General features: G+C 46.5%; 1 protein-coding gene across 1 annotated transcript in view; it reads right to left on the reverse strand.

Moving 5' to 3' along the window:
- The window catches only part of DCC (DCC netrin 1 receptor), a 459073-nt gene that overhangs the window by 63674 nt on the left and 378517 nt on the right, over positions 1–16882 (reverse strand). The window contains exons 17-19 of the mRNA XM_030468363.1: positions 14439–14617; positions 8904–9042; positions 2418–2525 (exon numbers count right to left, since the gene is read on the reverse strand). Coding sequence (XP_030324223.1) covers positions 2418–2525; positions 8904–9042; positions 14439–14617 — 426 coding nt within the window. The remainder of the gene's footprint in view (positions 1–2417; positions 2526–8903; positions 9043–14438; positions 14618–16882) is intronic.

Raw genomic sequence — 16882 nt, forward strand, 5'->3', positions numbered from 1 at the left:
TGGGCCCCTCAGCTCAGGAAGTTGAGGAAGGAGCTTGAGGTGCTGGAGCAGGTGCAGAGAAGAGCAAGGAGGCTGGGAAGGGATCCAGCAGAATTCCTGGGAGGAAGGAAGGGCTGAGGGAGCTGGGGGTGTTGAGGCTGGAGAAGAGGAGGCTCAGGGGAGACCTCATCACTCTCTGCAACTCCCTGAAAGGAGGTTGGAGCCAGGGGGGGGTTGGGCTCTTTTCCCAGGCAACTCTCAGCAAGACAAGAGGGCACAAAGGGTCTCAAGTTGTGCCAGGGGAGGTTTAGGTTGGAGCTGAGAAAGAATTTCTTTCTGGAGAGGGTGATCAGCCCTTGGAATGGGCTGCCCAGGGAAGTAGTGGATTCTCCGTGTCTGGAGATCTTTCCAAAGAGCCTGGATGTGGCACTCAGTGCCATGGGCTGGGAACCACGGGGGGAGTGGATCAAGGGTTGGACTTGATGAGCTCTGAGCTCCCTTCCAACCCAGCCCATTCTGTGATTCTGTGATTCTATGAATTACTTAGCACTGAGTAAAGCCTAGAACTGAGAATTTAGAGAACAGAAGTGTTAGGAAATCAGAATAGTTTGGAGGAATTCCTTTGTGAATGACATTTTGGGAAGAAAAAAGCCTGTGAGAAAGGCTGAGAAGTCTGTGCCAGCCCAGCCTCAGCTGGGGACCTGCAACAACAGCCTCAGCTTGGACCCAAAGTTACTACAAACTTGGGGAAAGCCTTATTATTGCTGCTGCCTTTGGGGTTTTCTGAAAGAAAAGGGCTTTTTCCAGGCTCATCCCACATGAAGAGTTTGCACCAGGCATGGAGAAGCAGGGGGAGGATGGAAGGGATATGGGTTTGTTGGGGGTTTTTTGCCTGTTTTATGTTATGGGGTTTCTATTTGGGGTTAGCAGAGCATTTCCTTTGAGAATCACATTTGAATAAAGATGGAAAAATATGTAAAAAATAAAGATGTTCCTCAAAGCAACACAAATCCACATTGGTAAGGATGAAATGTGGGTTTTGGGGACACTTCTCTCCACAAGGAGCTGTTTCCTCTGCTCAAAACAAAACATTTGACCATGTACACAGTAAAAAAAAAGAAAAAAAAACCCCATCCCTGGGGGAGTCATTGCTCAGCCAAGTGCTGCAAGAAAGAACTTGGTGGATGGATGGCAGGGGACCCATTCTGCTCTCGGGTTTGAATGCTGTTGTCAAGGAAAAAAAACTCCCTAAAAGTTGCTGCCACGGAGTCATTTCAAGCCTTGGAAGTCAGAAAAAGCTTTTATTACATTTTGCCTTTAAGGCACTGGGGAATGAGGAGCATTAGGTCTTGTTTTGGGGTGTTGTCCAGCAGAATGATGGTTTCTCCTCTCTAATGGCTGTGTTAAGGGAGTGGAAACTGAGCTATTTCATCCTTTTGGACAAGGCCATGGGTTGTAAAACACTGATGGCAACAGGGAGGGAAATTATACCCAGCTAACCAAGGAACTGTTACCACAGGGCATGGAAATATATCCTGATTTTAGTGAGAAGAGAAACTGGGAACATATTTCCCCAGCACCAGCCAAGCCCTGCTGAGCTACGACTGCTGAAATGGGACACTCTGGGACATCCTTCCAAAGCTTTCCTCTTTCTCAGCAACAGGTTGCTGGGATTTCCAGCACTAAAGGTGCCCCCTGTACAGTTTTTCCCCCAGGAAAATATTCTGGAGAACTGATGGAGCCCAAAAGCTCCCAGCAAGGTGAGCCTAACGTGGAGAGTTTTGAAGATGAGCAAGATTTCTCTGCATAATTCTGTGTCTCTGAGATGTCTCTCAGCAGCCTCAAATGCTCATTTCAATGCCAAATCTCTCAGAGAACACTGCTAGATTTCTCCAACTAAATTAACATGAAAGGTTTGTAATGGATTTCTTAATTAAGCATTATGGGGAGATGCAGGATTTTGGAAAAGAAAATCTGTCATTGGGAAGCATTCATTAAGCTCCCTTCTTGTCAGTCAGTATTAAGGATGGTTTTTTTTTTTTATTTTCCCCTGATCAACACTGCCTTAAATTGTTATTGCAAAGTTAAATACCCACCAATAAATTCTCCCATGATGTGCTGCACTGAGCAACCTATCATTATGTACATTATGCAGTGCATTATTGCAAAACAAAGCACTCCTTATTAGTCATTTGTAATTAGCACTGAGCAGCATGTACCACAAACCCTGCACTTGGAGAGCTGCATTTTTTTAAAACTTGTGTTATTTAAAATAAAAGATTTACATCCCCTGAGTTCTAGACCTTGCAGTGTCCCTAATGTAGCCCAGAGAAAGAGGAAATAAAATCAGGTGAGACCAAATACCAGCCAAACAAACAAACAAGGAAATTATCAGAGCAATAAATAAAGAGAAAATGCAGGAAAATGGAAATGCTTACCAGTGATTTTTCCATTGGCTTCCAGGGGTGGTTGCCAGCTGACAATGACAGCCCGGGGCTTCCCTTCCCGGGTAATGACTGTCAGATCCTTGGGAGCAGAGGTTGGAGCTGAAAATCATGGAAAAAAATTGCAACCAGAAGTTATTTACCTTCATGTGAATTCTTTACACAGGGCCGGGACTACTTGGTAAGCATTTCCCACTCCCTTCCATCCTTTCCAGGGATCATTTCCCACTCCTTTCCAGAGGAACAGGTCCTGCCTGCTGGGCGCCCTGCGCCGGCCCCAGCTGCACTGCCCGGCAGAGGAACTGTAGCACAGCCCCCCGACACCCAACATAGAATCATAGAATGGGCTGGGTTGGAAGGGAGCTCAGAGCTCATCAAGTCCAACCCTTGATCCACTCCCCCCGTGGTTCCCAGCCCATGGCACTGAGTGCCACATCCAGGCTCTTTGGAAAGATCTCCAGACACGGAGAATCCACCACTTCCCTGGGCAGCCCATTCCAAGCTCTGATCACCCTCTCCAGAAAGAAATTCTTTCTCATCTCCAACCTAAACCTCCCCTGGCACAACTTGAGACCCTTTGTGCCCTCTTGTCTTGCTGAGAGTTGCCTGAGAAAAGAGCCCAACCCCCCCCTGGCTCCAACCTCCTTTCAGGGAGTTGCAGAGAGTGATGAGGTCTCCCCTGAGCCTCCTCTTCTCCAGCCTCAACACCCCCAGCTCCCTCAGCCCTTCCTTCCTCCCAGGAATTCTGCTGGATCCCTTCCCAGCCTCCTTGCTCTTCTCTGCACCTGCTCCAGCACCTCAAGCTCCTTCCTCAACTTCCTGAGCTGAGGGGCCCAGAACTGGACACAGGACTCAAGCTGTGGCCTCCCCAGGGCTGAGCACAGGGGCAGAATCCCTTCCCTGGACCTGCTGGCCACGCTCTTCCTCAGCCAGCCCAGGATGCCATTGGCCTTCTTGCCCACCTGGCCACACTGCTGCCTCCTCTTCAGCTTCCTGGCAAGCCAGACTCCCAGCTTCCTTGCTGCAACCACTCCCTGCCCAGCCTGGAGCTTCCTGTAGTGAAACGAGGCAACCAGGTGCCACTAATTACCAGGCAGTGGCCATGAGCTTGTGTTAAGCCCACCTGTGCCTGATTAGCTTTTATTGGCCCCCCTAATCCTGCTCATGCGCAGTTGGGGCCCACCCTAATCAGGCACAGGTGGGCTTAACACAAGCTCATGCCCACTACCTGGTAATTAGTGGCACCTGGTTGCCTCATTTCACTCCAGCTCCCCATGGGCTTCTTGTGGCCAAAGTGCAGGACCCAGCCCTTGGAATCTTCAACCTCATCCCCTTGGGATCAGCCCAACTCTCCAGTCTCTCCAGGTCCCTGGCCATGGGGCTGATGGTGCTCGGCCTCCTCCTTGGCACCTTCGTCACCCATGTGACCTGTGATGGGCACGGGCCAAGATCCAGGGCAGGGAGATGCTCAGCGCTGTCGTCCGTGTCGTCGGGAGTGGCAGTGGGCCCAGGGTGGTGTCCCTGGGTGGGCACCATTTGTCAGGAAGAGCCCAGCGGGCAATACTGGGATGATATTCATCTGCCTGTTGTCCATTGTGCTCTTCCTGACAAAACCCAAAGCTCTCCATGTTTCCCTCAATGGCTGTTAACACCTTTCCTATCAACCAGACTGCTGTGGGGATAAAACTTGGCTCCCAGAGCTGCTTTTGAGTGCTGAGCATAACAATTTGCTCTTGGCTCCATCACCCTCTCCAGCGAGTTCTGTATCACTGCTGCTCTGTAGGTTCTTTAGGATCCTGATGGGGATTTCAACACCCAGAAAGGGTCCAAAAGAGGCCAGAAAGATCAGCAGGATGCCCTTAATTAACAGAGCTGCTCCATCAAGCTCAAGTAATTGCATTGCAATCACTTGGGAAAACCTAAGGACACATCTATCCCCCCTCTTATTTTCCCTTTGTTAATTAACTGGCTGGTGCTGTGGTCTTCTTGTCAAAAAAGCCCCAACAGATCAATATTTACCAGATGACTTCATTTGGTGCCTGCTGATAGAAACCCATTTATCAGGGCACCTAAGAGTGTTTTCAAGGCCAGCACAGGAAAAATACAACCTCTACTCCATATTCTACCCCAGCTGCAGAAGGAAACCTACTTGAAGCAAACCCACAGAGGTTCTCATTTATGGCCCAGGACCTCCAGCAAGGTATCTAGGATGTCATAAAGAAGCTGGGAAATCTAGCAGAGGTCTGCAGAATGCAGCCTCACAGAGGTGCAGTGGAGTTATTTAAAAGCAAATCTACTCAGGAGTTCCAGTGGCTCAAGAGCTGCTTCTGAAAAAAAATACAGACTCGCTGGCAGCCCCCAGCCTTGTTCAAAGGCAGCCTAGGGAGCAGGATATGTGCTGCCATTAATGCCTACTTGAGAACCAGCAGCAAAGCCCAGGCATTCTCTTCCCCTTCTGTGCTTCACTGAAGGCAGACAAAAGAGCAAGAAATAATTACAGCCTGGAGAGGAGGTTCTTACCTGCAGAGATCACTGCCTCTCCATCCCTTTTCAGCTCATTTTATGCCACTGAGCTAAGGTTACACACACCACATCTCTGGTGTCTCTCATCACGACTGCATTTAGGCCCCAGAATGAAAAATTAAAACCTTGCAAGGTTTATTTGTTTGCTTATTTATTTCTCATCAGCAGATTGGTAACACGAGCAGGGGCTGCTGGCTGGAAATGAAATCCAGATGCATAAAACCCCTGAGCAGAGCAGAATCACACAGAATCACAGAATCCTAGGGGTTGGAAGGGACCTCAAAAGATCATCTAGTCCAACCCCCCCTGCCAGAGCAGGGCCACCTAGAGTACATCGCATAGGAACGTGTCCAGACGGGTTTTGAATGTCTCCAGTGAAGGAGACTCCACGACCCCCCTGGGCAGCCTGTTCCAGGGCTCTGTCACCCTTACAGGAAAAAAATGTTTCCGGATATTCAACTTGAACCTCCTGTGCTCCAATTTACACCCATTACCCCTTGTCCTATCACTGGTCACCACTGAGAAGAGCCTAACTCCATCTCCCTGACACTCACCCCTTACATGTTTGAAAACATTGATGAGGTCACCCCTCAGTCTCCTTTTCTCCAAACTAAAGAGACCCAGCTCCCTCAGCCTTTCCTCATAAGGGAGATGTTCCACTCCCTTCATCATCTTAGTAGCTCTGCGCTGGACTCTTTCAAACACTTCCCTGTCCTTCCAGAGGGCTGTGCTGCCATTCAGAGAGACTTGGACAGGCTGGAGAGTTGGGCAGGGAGAAACATGATGAAATTCAACAAGGGGAAGTGTAGAGTTTTGCATTTGGGGAAGAACAACACGATGGCCCAGTATAGGTTGGGGGCTGACCTGCTGGAGAGCAGTGGAGGTGAAAGAGACCTGGGGGTCCTGGTTGACAAGAGGATGACCATGAGCCAGCAATGTGCCCTTGTGGCCAAGAAGGCCAATGGCATCCTGGGGTGCATTAGAAAGGGGGTGGTTAGTAGGTCAAGAGAGGTTCTCCTCCCCCTCTATTCTGCATTGGTGAGGCCGCACCTGGAGTATTGTGTCCAGTTCTGGGAGAAATGCTTCACCAGCCTGTCAGCAGGGACTTTACACAAGCCCACATGTTGCAGAGGGTGGATAAGTGTGGCTTTCCAATAAATAAATAAACCACAAGTTGGAATGACTGCTCACTTGAGTGTCTGATGGCTTTTCCTCTTTCTAATTTTGCTCACAGGCTTTCAGTCCTTCTACCTCTGTCAGGTTGGGTTGGACTGGTGACCAGCAGAAGGCTCAAAAATGGCTCCAAACAGGATTTTTGAGCCAAGAACAGTTTGATTAGACACAACTCCTTTGTTTTTACTAAAGCCATTCACCCTGAGTCCTTTTTATTTCGTGGATAAGCCCCAAAGTCATAAACTTGAGGCAATACCACACCGAGCCAGGTGAAGCTTTCAAGTCAAGACTTTTCAAGCCAATCCTGACCTGCCAATAAGAACTGTTCTCACCTGCTCCTGAGTTTCTTTTAAAAAGAACTCTGTTTTTTAAAGAAAACTCTTTTAAACCATCAGCCATAGATACTCAGAATATTTCTGGGCAAGCCACACACGTCTACAACCACCTCCTAACACCTTCCAAGGACTCATGCACTGGTGACCAGCAGAAGGCTCAAAAATGGCTCCAAACAGGATTTTTGAGCAAAGAACAGTGTGATTAGACAGAACTCCTTTTTTTTTTCACTCAGCCCATTTACCTTGAGTCCTTTTTATTTAGTGGATAAGCCCCAAAGTCATAAACTTGAGGCAACACCACACTGAGCCAGGTGAAGCTTTCAAGTCAAGACTTTCAAGTCAAATCCTGACCTCCAATAAGAACTGTTCTCACCTGCTCCTGAGTTTCTTTTAAAAAGAACTCTGTTTTTTAAAGAAAACTCTTTTAAACCACCAGCCATAGATGCTCACAATATTTTTGGGCAAGCCACAGATGTCTACAACCACCTCCTAACACCTTCCAAGGACTCATGCACTGGTGACCAGCAGAAGGCTCAAAAATGGCTCCAAACAGGATTTTTGAGCCAAGAACAGTGTGATTGGACACAACTCCTTTTTTTTTACTAAAGCCATTTACTCTGAGTCCTTTTTATTTAGTGGATAAGCCCCAAAGTCATAAACTTGAGGCAACAGCACACCGAGCCAGGTGAAGCTTTCAAGTCAAGACTTTCAAGTCAAATCCTGACCTGCCAATAAGAACTGTTCTCACCTGCTCCTGAGTTGCTTTTAAAAAGAACTCTGTTTTTTAAAGAAAACTCTTTTAAACCATCAGCCATAGATGCTCAGAATATTTTTGGGCAAGCCACACACGTCTACAACCACCTCCTAACACCTTCCAAGGACTCACGTACTGGTGACCAGCAGAATGCTCAAAAATGGCTCCAAACAGGATTTTTGAGCCAAGAACAGTGTGATTAGACACAACTCCTTTGTTTTTCACTCAGCCCACTTACCCTGAGTCCTTTTTATTTAGTGGATAAGCCCCAAAGTCATAAACTTGAGGCAACACCACACCGAGCCAGGTGAAGCTTTCAAGTCAAGACTTTTCAAGTCAAATCCTGACCTGCCAATAAGAACTGTTCTCACCTGCTCTTGAGTTGATTTTAAAAAGAACTCTTTTCTTAAAGAAAACTCTTTTTTTGAAAAGAAAACTCTTTTAAACCATCAGCCATAGTTGCTCAGAATACTTTTGGGCAAGCCACACACGTGTACAACCACCTCCTAACACCTTCCAAGGACTCATGCACTGGTGACCAGCAGAAGGCTCAAAAATGGCTCCAAACAGGATTTTTGGGCAGACCTTGAGCCAAGAACACTGTGATTAGACAGAACTCCTTTTTTTTTACTCATCCAATTTACCCTGAGTCCTTTTTATTTAGTGGATAAGCCCCAAAGTCATAAACTTGAGGCAACACCACACCGAGCCAGGTGAAGCTTTCAAGTCAAGACTTCTCAAGTCAAATCCTGACCTCCAATAAGAACTGTTCTCACCTGCTCTTGAGTTGCTTTTAAAAGAACTCTGTTTTTTAAAGAAAACTCTTTCAAACCATCAGCCATAGATACTTAGAATATTTCTGGGCAAGCCACACACGTCTACAACCACCTCCTAACACCTTCCAAGGACTCATGCACTGGTGACCAGCAGAAGGCTCAAAAATGGCTCCAAACAGCATTTTTGATCAGATCTTGAGCCAAGAACAGTGTGATTGGATAGAACTCCTTTGTTTTTACTAAAGCCATTCACCCTGAGTCCTTTTTATTTAGTGGATAAGCCCCAAAGTCATAAACTTGAGGCAACACCACACCGAGCCAGGTGAAGCTTTCAAGTCAAGACTTTTCAAGTCAAATCCTGGCCTCCAATAAGAACTGTTCTCACCTGCTCTTGAGTTTCTTTTAAAAGAACTCTCTTTTTAAAAGAAAACTCTTTCAAACCATCAGCCATAGATACTCAGAATATTATTGGGCAAGCCACACACGTCTACAACCACCTCCTAACACCTTCCAAGGACTCATGCACTGGTGACCAGCAGAAGGCTCAAAAATGGCTCCAAACAGGATCTTTGAGCAGACCTTGAGCCAAGAACAGTGTGATTAGACAGAACTCCTTTGTTTTTACTAAAGCCATTCACCCTGAGTCCTTTTTATTTAGTGGATAAGCCCCAAAGTCATAAACTTGACACAAACCATCAGCCATAGATGCTCAGAATATTATTGGGCAAATCACACACGTGTACAACCACCTCCTAACACCTTCCAAGGACACCAGAGCCCAGCAGGATGAGTTCCCTGCTACTCAGGAAGAAATAAAGTTAATTTTCCAGCTTGATTCTTGGTTCATCCAGTCAGGATGACCCTGAAGAAGGCTTTGGACAAGAAGTACCCCCCCAGCAAGCCTCTCCAGCCCCCATACCTGCTTCGTAGGTGGTGGCATGAGCAGTCATGCTCCAGGTGCTGGATCTCCTCCCTTTGGTGACCATGACAGAGAACTCATACATGGTGTTGGGCTTCAGCCCCATCACTGTGTGACTCAGGGCAGTCGTGTCTGCTGACTGCAAAGAGATAAGGAACATCTTTAAAAAAAAACCTCTTTTTTTTGCTCCCAGCCAAGCCAAGCAGGGGCACGGGGGGTTCTTCCTCTAAGTAAAATCTCCCTGTTTCCACCCTGTTCCTCAAGAGGAGTATTTTTAGCATCATTAATGTGGTACTCAGCTTGCTGCCTGTAATTTAGGCAGTTAAATAAATGATGGTGCTGCTTTCTCTTTCTCTTTTCCCAGACAAAGCAATGGGCCAGGCATTTATTTCCAAATGGAAACTGGAAGCTAACCTTATGCCCTTCATCAGGAAGAAAAAGAGGAATATTTTTAGAACTTAAACAACTCATTTCCAGCCTCTTTGGTGGATTCCTTCTATTAATAATAATAAAAAAACCCCAAACTTTTTAATATATCCTGACTTGCAGAAAGCATTTCCCCCCCTGTAATGGCTTTAAAGCTCCCAGTACTTGTGGTGAACACACATTTAATGATTGAAAGCAAAATATTACTCAGAACCCCAGCAAAAAGCTGTTTTTTTCTATTCTTAAGACACACTTTTGCTTAGAAATACACTATTTTTATATATTAGAGCAGCAACATCATATTGATCTACCTGTGCCATGATAGGAACAACCAAACATAGTGCTGATGATTCCACTGCTCATTTATTTATTTATTCTGGGTTTTTTTTTTACCTCAGCCTGGAATTCAGGGATAATTTGAAGCAAGCTGCACCAGGATCAAGCAGCCAAACAAGAAGAAAATGCTAAATTTGAGGCCATTCAATCAAATCAGTGCCAGAGCCTGGTGTACAACTTTCCAACCTCACCAACTTCCAGGTCATGGAGTGAAAGGTTCTTTCCCATCTTTATTTTCTTGGGGATTTCAAGTTTCCTGAGCAAGGACAAGGTGTTTATGGCTTTGCAACCATGAGGTTGGCATTTAGGAGGAAGTCCTGGCTTGCATCAGTGATGCCATTCTCCTGGCCTTCAAAATGAAACCAAATGCAACACCAAGTGGCCAGAAAAAAACAGGAATATTCAAATGGCAGGGAAAAGAAAATGAATTTGCAGATATTAATGAAGGGACCTGACTTGGAAGCTCAGATTTTCCTTCTTGGCAATGAAAAGCTTTGAAAATGATGTGTACTAAGGGTTGAGAACCTGCCTCTGTAAAAAGAGGCAGAAACAACCTCAGCTCCTCCCCAAAGATGCCAGAAATCTGCCTTACATGAATTATTCCTTGACAAAAAGCTGGATTGAAACATGGGGACTAATCATTGTCTCCCCCAGAGAGAGATTTAGGAAGAAATGAACTGATTTCTAGCTTAAAATCTTCCTCAGCAGGATTGAGGAGGAACTAAATCTGATAACTACCACTATGGAAAGGGCTCAGCTCTTACACACCAGCAGGAAAAAAGCCAACAGGAAAAAAACAATAAGGTTTAAACAAAAATAGTCTTTAGTGGAAGATTGAGAAATGGGTTCTTTTCTTGTTTTTTGGTGAAAAGAAAAAGTTATTTGTCTCCAGCTGAGTCTTTTCCTTTGCCTGCTTCCCTCAATCCAAAATATTAGCATTTCAATAGTACCAAACACCCTTGATGTTGGGATCATATTGAGATGAAGAGGATGGAACTGGCTCAAATCCCCACCCCATGCCTGGCTGGGACACTTTGTACAAAGTTGGCAGGGCAAAGCTCTATTTCCCAACTTCCAGCTTCAATGGGAAAGGCAAAACCCTTCATTAGATCAGATGGGAGCTTCATTTTTGGGGGACCAGTGGGAGGTTTTGATGGGAAAGCTTCAGAACCATTAGAAATTCAATGGCTGTGCACAAGACAAGTGGTACAGGAATTTCTGAGCCTGATCCAAACCCCTAAGGAAAGGAGAAGTGTTCCTCATGGATCTTAAAAAATAATAAGTTTTATATTGTCTACTCCCCCCAAAAATTAGGTGTGAGGGTGCTGAGCCCCTATCCCAGTTTCCCAGAGAAGCTGTGGCTGCCCCATCCCTGGCAGTGTCTCAGGTCAGGTTGGATGGGGCTTGGAGCAACCTGGGCTGGTGGGAGGTGTCCCTGCCCATGGAAAGGGGTTGGGATTGGATTAACTTTAAGGTTTCTTCCAACCCAAACCAGTCTGGGACTATTATTATTATTATAATTATTATTATTAATTTTTTAAAAGGAAAAAATGGTTCCTGAAATAAAATCTGTAAAACTGAGTAGTTTTTGGACACGGGGATTAGAAAGTTGGACTTTTGACAAGGACATGGAGTTATAGGATGAGGGGAATGACTTTAAATTGGAAATGGAGAGACTTAGGTTAAACATTGGGAAGAAATTCTTGAATTTGGGGGTGCTGAGCCCCTGTGCCAGGATTCCCAGAGAAGCTGTGGCTGCCCCATCCCTGGCAGTGTCTCAGGTCAGGTTGGATGGGGCTTGGAGCAACCTGGGCTGCTGGGAGGTGTCCCTACCCATGGAAAGGGGTTGGGAATGGATTAACTTTAAGGTTTCTTCCAACCCAAACCAGTCTGTGAATTTATTATTATTATTATTATTATTATTATTAATCTTTTTTTAGAGGCAAAAATGACTCCTGTGAAACTGAGTAGGTTTTGGACATGGGGATTAGAAAGTTGGACTTCTGATAAGCACATGGAGTTATAGGATGAGGGGAATGACTTTAAACTGGAAAAGGAGAGACTTAGGTTAAACATTGGGAAGAAATTCCTTAATTTGAGGGTGCTGAGCCCCTGTGCCAGGATTCCCAGAGAAGCTGTGGCTGCCCCATCCCTGGCAGTGTCTCAGGAAAGGTTGGATGGGGCTTGGAGCAACCTGGGCTGGTGGGAGGTGTCCCTGCTCATGGAACTTTAAGGTTTCTTCCAACCCAAACCAGTCTGGGACTCAATGACTTCAACACCAGAGCTGCAAACTGTGCATCCCTTGCTGTGCATCCCTTTTCTTGGGCATGGAAATCCACCTCTAGGTAGGAATCAGAGCAAAGTGTGAGATGGAGGGGATGATTTTCATCTATAGAGGACAAATATGTGCAGTTGGGAGCTTGACCTCAGGTCTGACCTCTCCCCACCCCAATGGTGTTCATGGGGATGCACACCAGGGGTTAATAAATAGGGTGAGGGGTTTGCTCACTCCCTTCCCCACCTCCTGGAACTCTTTTCACTCTTTGCTATTTGGGAATCTGTAACCTGGGTGGGTTTTTTGGGAATCTGTAACCTGGGACTGCCAGAGAGCATGAAAAAGGAAATCCCAGCCTGGTTTGGGTTGGAATCTTGACTTTTTAATCCACTTTTTTAATCTATAGAGGACAAATATTTTATGTTTAGTTGGGAGTTTAACCTTGGGTTTGACCTCTCCCCACCCCAATGGTGTTCATGGGGATGCACACCAGGGGTTAATAAATAGGGTGGGGGTTTGCTTATCCCCTTCCCCACCTCCTGGAACTCTTTTCACTCTTTGCTATTTGGGAATATGTAACCTGGGTGGGTTATTTGGGAATATGTAACCTGGGATTGCCAGAGAGCATGAAAAAGAAAATCCCAGCCTGGTTTGGGTTGGAATCTTGACTTTTTAATCCACTTTTTTAATCTATAGAGGACAAATATTTTATGTTTAGTTGGGAGTTTAACCTCAGGTCTGACCTCTCCCCACCCCAATGGTGTTCATGGGGATGCACACCAGGGGTTAATAAATAGGGTGAGGGGTTTGCTCACTCCCTTCCCCACCTCCTGGAACTCTTTTCACTCTTTGCTATTTGGGAATATGTAACCTGGGTGGGTTTTTGGGGAATCTGTAACCTGAGACTGCCAGAGAGCCTGAAAAAGAAAATCCCAGCCTGGTTTGGGTTGGAATCTTGACTTTTTAATCCACTTTTTTAATCTATAGAGGACAAATATTTTATGTTTAGTTGGGAGTTTAACCTTGGGTTTGACCTCTCCCCACCCCAATGGTGTTCATGGGGATGCACACCAGGGGTTAATAAATAGGGTGAGGGGTTTGCTCACTCCCTTCCCCACCTCCTGGAACTCTTTTCACTCTTTGCTATTTGGGAATATGTAACCTGGGTGGGTTTTTTGGGAATCTGTAACCTGGGACTGCCAGAGAACATGAAAAAGGAAATCCCAGCCTGGTTTGGGTTGGAATCTTGACTTTTTAATCCACTTTTTTAATCTATAGAGGACAAATATTTTATGTTTAGTTGGGAGCTTAACCTCAGGTCTGACCCCTCCCCACCCCAATGGTGTTCATGGGGATGCACACCAGGGGTTAATAAATAGGGTGAGGGGTTTGCTCACTCCCTTCCCCACCTCCTTGGCATTCCTTTCACTCTTTGCTATTTGGGAATATGTAACCTGGGTGGGTTTTTTGGGAATATGTAACCTGGGACTGCCAGAGAGCATGAAAAAGAAAATCCCAGCCTGGTTTGGGTTGGAATCTTGACTTTTTAATCCACTTTTTTAATCTATAGAGGACAAATATTTTATGTTTAGTTGGGAGTTTAACCTCAGGTCTGACCTCTCCCCACCCCAATGGTGTTCATGGGGATGCACACCAGGGGTTAATAAATAGGGTGAGGGGTTTGCTCACTCCCTTCCTCACCTCCTGGAACTCTTTTCACTCTTTGTTATTTGGGAATATGTAACCTGGGTGGGTTACTTGGGAATCTGTAACCTGGGACTGCCAGACAGCCTGAAAAAGAAAATCCCAGCCTGGTTTGGGTTGGAATCTTGACTTTTTAATCCACTTTTTTAATCTATAGAGGACAAATATTTTATGTTTAGTTGGGAGCTTAACCTCAGGTCTGACCCCTCCCCATCCCCATGGTGCTCATGGGGATGCACACCAGGGGTTAATAAATAGGGTGAGGGGTTTGTTCACCCCCTTCCCCACCTCCTTGGCATTCCTTTCACTCTTTGCTATTTGGGAATATGTAACCTGGGTGGGTTTTTTGGGAATCTGTAACCTGGGTGGGTTACTTGGGAATCTGTAACCTGGGACTGCCAGACAGCCTGAAAAAGAATATCCCAGCCTGGTTTGGGTTGGAAGGAATCTTGATAACCATCCAGTTCCAAACCTCTGCCACAGGCAGCGATTCTTCCAGCTTGCTCCAAGTTTGCCACTGGTATTTCCTCCTACATAATTGCCCTACCAGATTAATAATTATTGATTACTAATCATTAATATCTGATTGATAAAGATGAAAAGGTTCAGTGTCTGGCATCAAACCCATCGCTCCCATCCCTCTAAGCACACGGATTTCTAGGAAGCAGCAGCTTCCTTTGGCTTGAGATGGGAATTCCTGCTAAGGGAAGGTATGAAAAGCAACTCAAAGCTTTGGCAAAGGAAACAAAAAGAGTTGAAAGAGCAGCTAAATGGGTAAAGTGGTCAAATTTCACCTTGTACTTGGCACTCGTGGAGTAGCTCGTCCTCCAGCGGACCGTGTAGAACCGAACCTCTGGTGTCTTCTGGTTTTTGGGGACAGAGTTGTCTGCCCAGATGACCCTCACAGCATCATGTGTCAGTGCAACAGCCTGGACACCTACTGGTGGGAGCATGGGGGTGGAGATATCTGGGACTGAGGTAGGGAAATCGTCAAGCAAAGGATAAAAATCAACTTCTAATGGGTCAATGGGATCTGGATCCATTCAGCACCAAACGAGCATTCCAAAAGAAATGAAGAAAGAGAACCAAAAAAACAACAAAACCAAAAAAAAAAGAACCAAAGCAAAAGACAAACAGCCACCAAAGGGGGACACAAGCACAATGGGTTAAATGCATGGCATTAATGAGGAGGAGAAACAGGAGGAGAACAGAAAGAAAGGCATTAAGGCACAAAATGAGAAGCCATCTACCACATCTCAGTTACATCACCACAACCAAACTACCCAGCCCTGAGTGCTTTTCACCTGCCTTGTTTAAACATTTCCAGGCTGGGGTTGCTTCCTGAGAGATGAAATCAGTGCCTTTTTTTTTTTAAGTTATTTACCTGTTCTTGAAAAATTCCACCACTAGAATGGTTCTCATTTTATCATCAAATGACTGAAGCACCTCTATGACTCTAGAAAGAACCCATTATTGGACAAACCTCCCAAGCAGAGAGTGTGCCATCTTCCAACCTCTTTAGCACAACATATTTAAAGACATTTCCTCTCCCAGCAGCCTTTTTGAGGCTTTTTTGGTGGCTTGAGACCCTTGAAAGAAACATCTGCATCACAAGAACATCTGCTGGGCATCCCAGGATGCAGCAACTTCCCTGCTGAAGGGAAGATCCTGGTTTAACTCTCATTTATCTCATGAAAAACGTGCACATCCATGGTCAAGTGGGCTTCTTCCTCTTCCACATCTCTGGGATTGGGTGGGTTTTGGGGTTCAGGCCCTGAGCACCACTTCCTGTGCAATAAACTCTGCCTGGGTTAATTATTCATAGAATCATAGAATTGGCTGGGTTGGAAGGGAGCTCAGAGCTCATCAAGTCCAACCCTTGATCCACTCCCCCCGTGGTTCCCAGCCCATGGCACTGAGTGCCACATCCAGGCTCTTTGGAAAGATCTCCAGACACGGAGAATCCACTACTTCCCTGGGCAGCCCATTCCAAGGGCTGATCACCCTCTCCAGAAAGAAATTCTTTCTCAGCTCCAACCTAAACCTCCCCTGGCACAACTTGAGACCCTTTGTGCCCTCTTGTCTTGCTGAGAGTTGCCTGGAAAAAGAGCCCAACCCCCCCCAGGCTCCAACCTCCTTTCAGGGAGTTGGAGAGAGTGATGAGGTCTCCCCTGAGCCTCCTCTTCTCCAGCCTCAACACCCCCAGCTCCCTCAGCCCTTCCTTCCTCCCAGAAATTCTGCTGGATCCCTTCCCAGCCTCCTTGCTCTTCTCTGCACCTGCTCCAGCACCTCAAGCTCCTTCCTGAACTTACTGAGCTGAGGGGCCCAGAACTGGACACAGGACTCAAGCTGTGGCCTCCCCAGGGCTGAGCACAGGGGCAGAATCCCTTCCCTGGACCTGCTGGCCATGCTCTTCCTCAGCCAGCCCAGGATGCCATTGGCCTTCTTGGCCACCTGGCCACACTGCTGCCTCCTCTTCAGCTTCCTGGCAAGCCAGACTCCCAGCTCCCTTGCTGCAACCACTCCCTGCCCAGCCTGGAGCTCCCCAGGGGCTTCTTGTGGCCAAAGTGCAGGACCCGGCCCTTGGAATCTTCAACCTCATCCCCTTGGGATCAGCCCAACTCTCCAGTCTCTCCAGGTCCCTCTGCAGAGCCCTCCTGCCTTCCAGCTGATCCACACTTCCCCCCAGCTTAGTGTCAGCTGGGAATTTCCTGAGGATGGACTCAATGCCCTCCTCTAAATCCTCCCTCAAGATATTAAACAGCACTGGGCCCAACACTGATCCCTGGGGGACACCACTAGTGACCGGCCGCCATTTTGATGCAGCCCCGTTCAGCACCACTCTCTGGGCCCGGCCCTCCAGCCAGTTCCTAACCCAGCACAGAGTGCTCCTGGCTGAGCCATGGCCTGACAGCTTTTCCAGGATTAATCAGGAGTAATTTTTCAGGAATATTGAGTTGCTGCAGGGTGATGGCACTTCCACAGGCACCAGTTTCTCCACAGTTTAATTATTTCTGGCCTTGTTGAGGTCCCCAGTCAGCTTCTGGCCTCTCTTAAACCTGTATTTACTGCCTCAGTCTCTACTCACTCCTTAGTTCTCTAAATAAAGTTCCAACAGGACTTGTTGTTGTTTGTGGTGTTTGGGTTTGTTTTTTCCCCCCTAAAATAATGTGCTAATTAATTAATCAGAGCATAAATGACTCAACTGCTTCCTCACTGACAGCAGCTGCAGTTTGCC

The sequence above is a fragment of the Calypte anna genome, chromosome W (genome assembly GCF_003957555.1).
Source record: "Calypte anna isolate BGI_N300 chromosome W, bCalAnn1_v1.p, whole genome shotgun sequence".
NCBI lineage: Eukaryota > Metazoa > Chordata > Aves > Apodiformes > Trochilidae > Calypte > Calypte anna.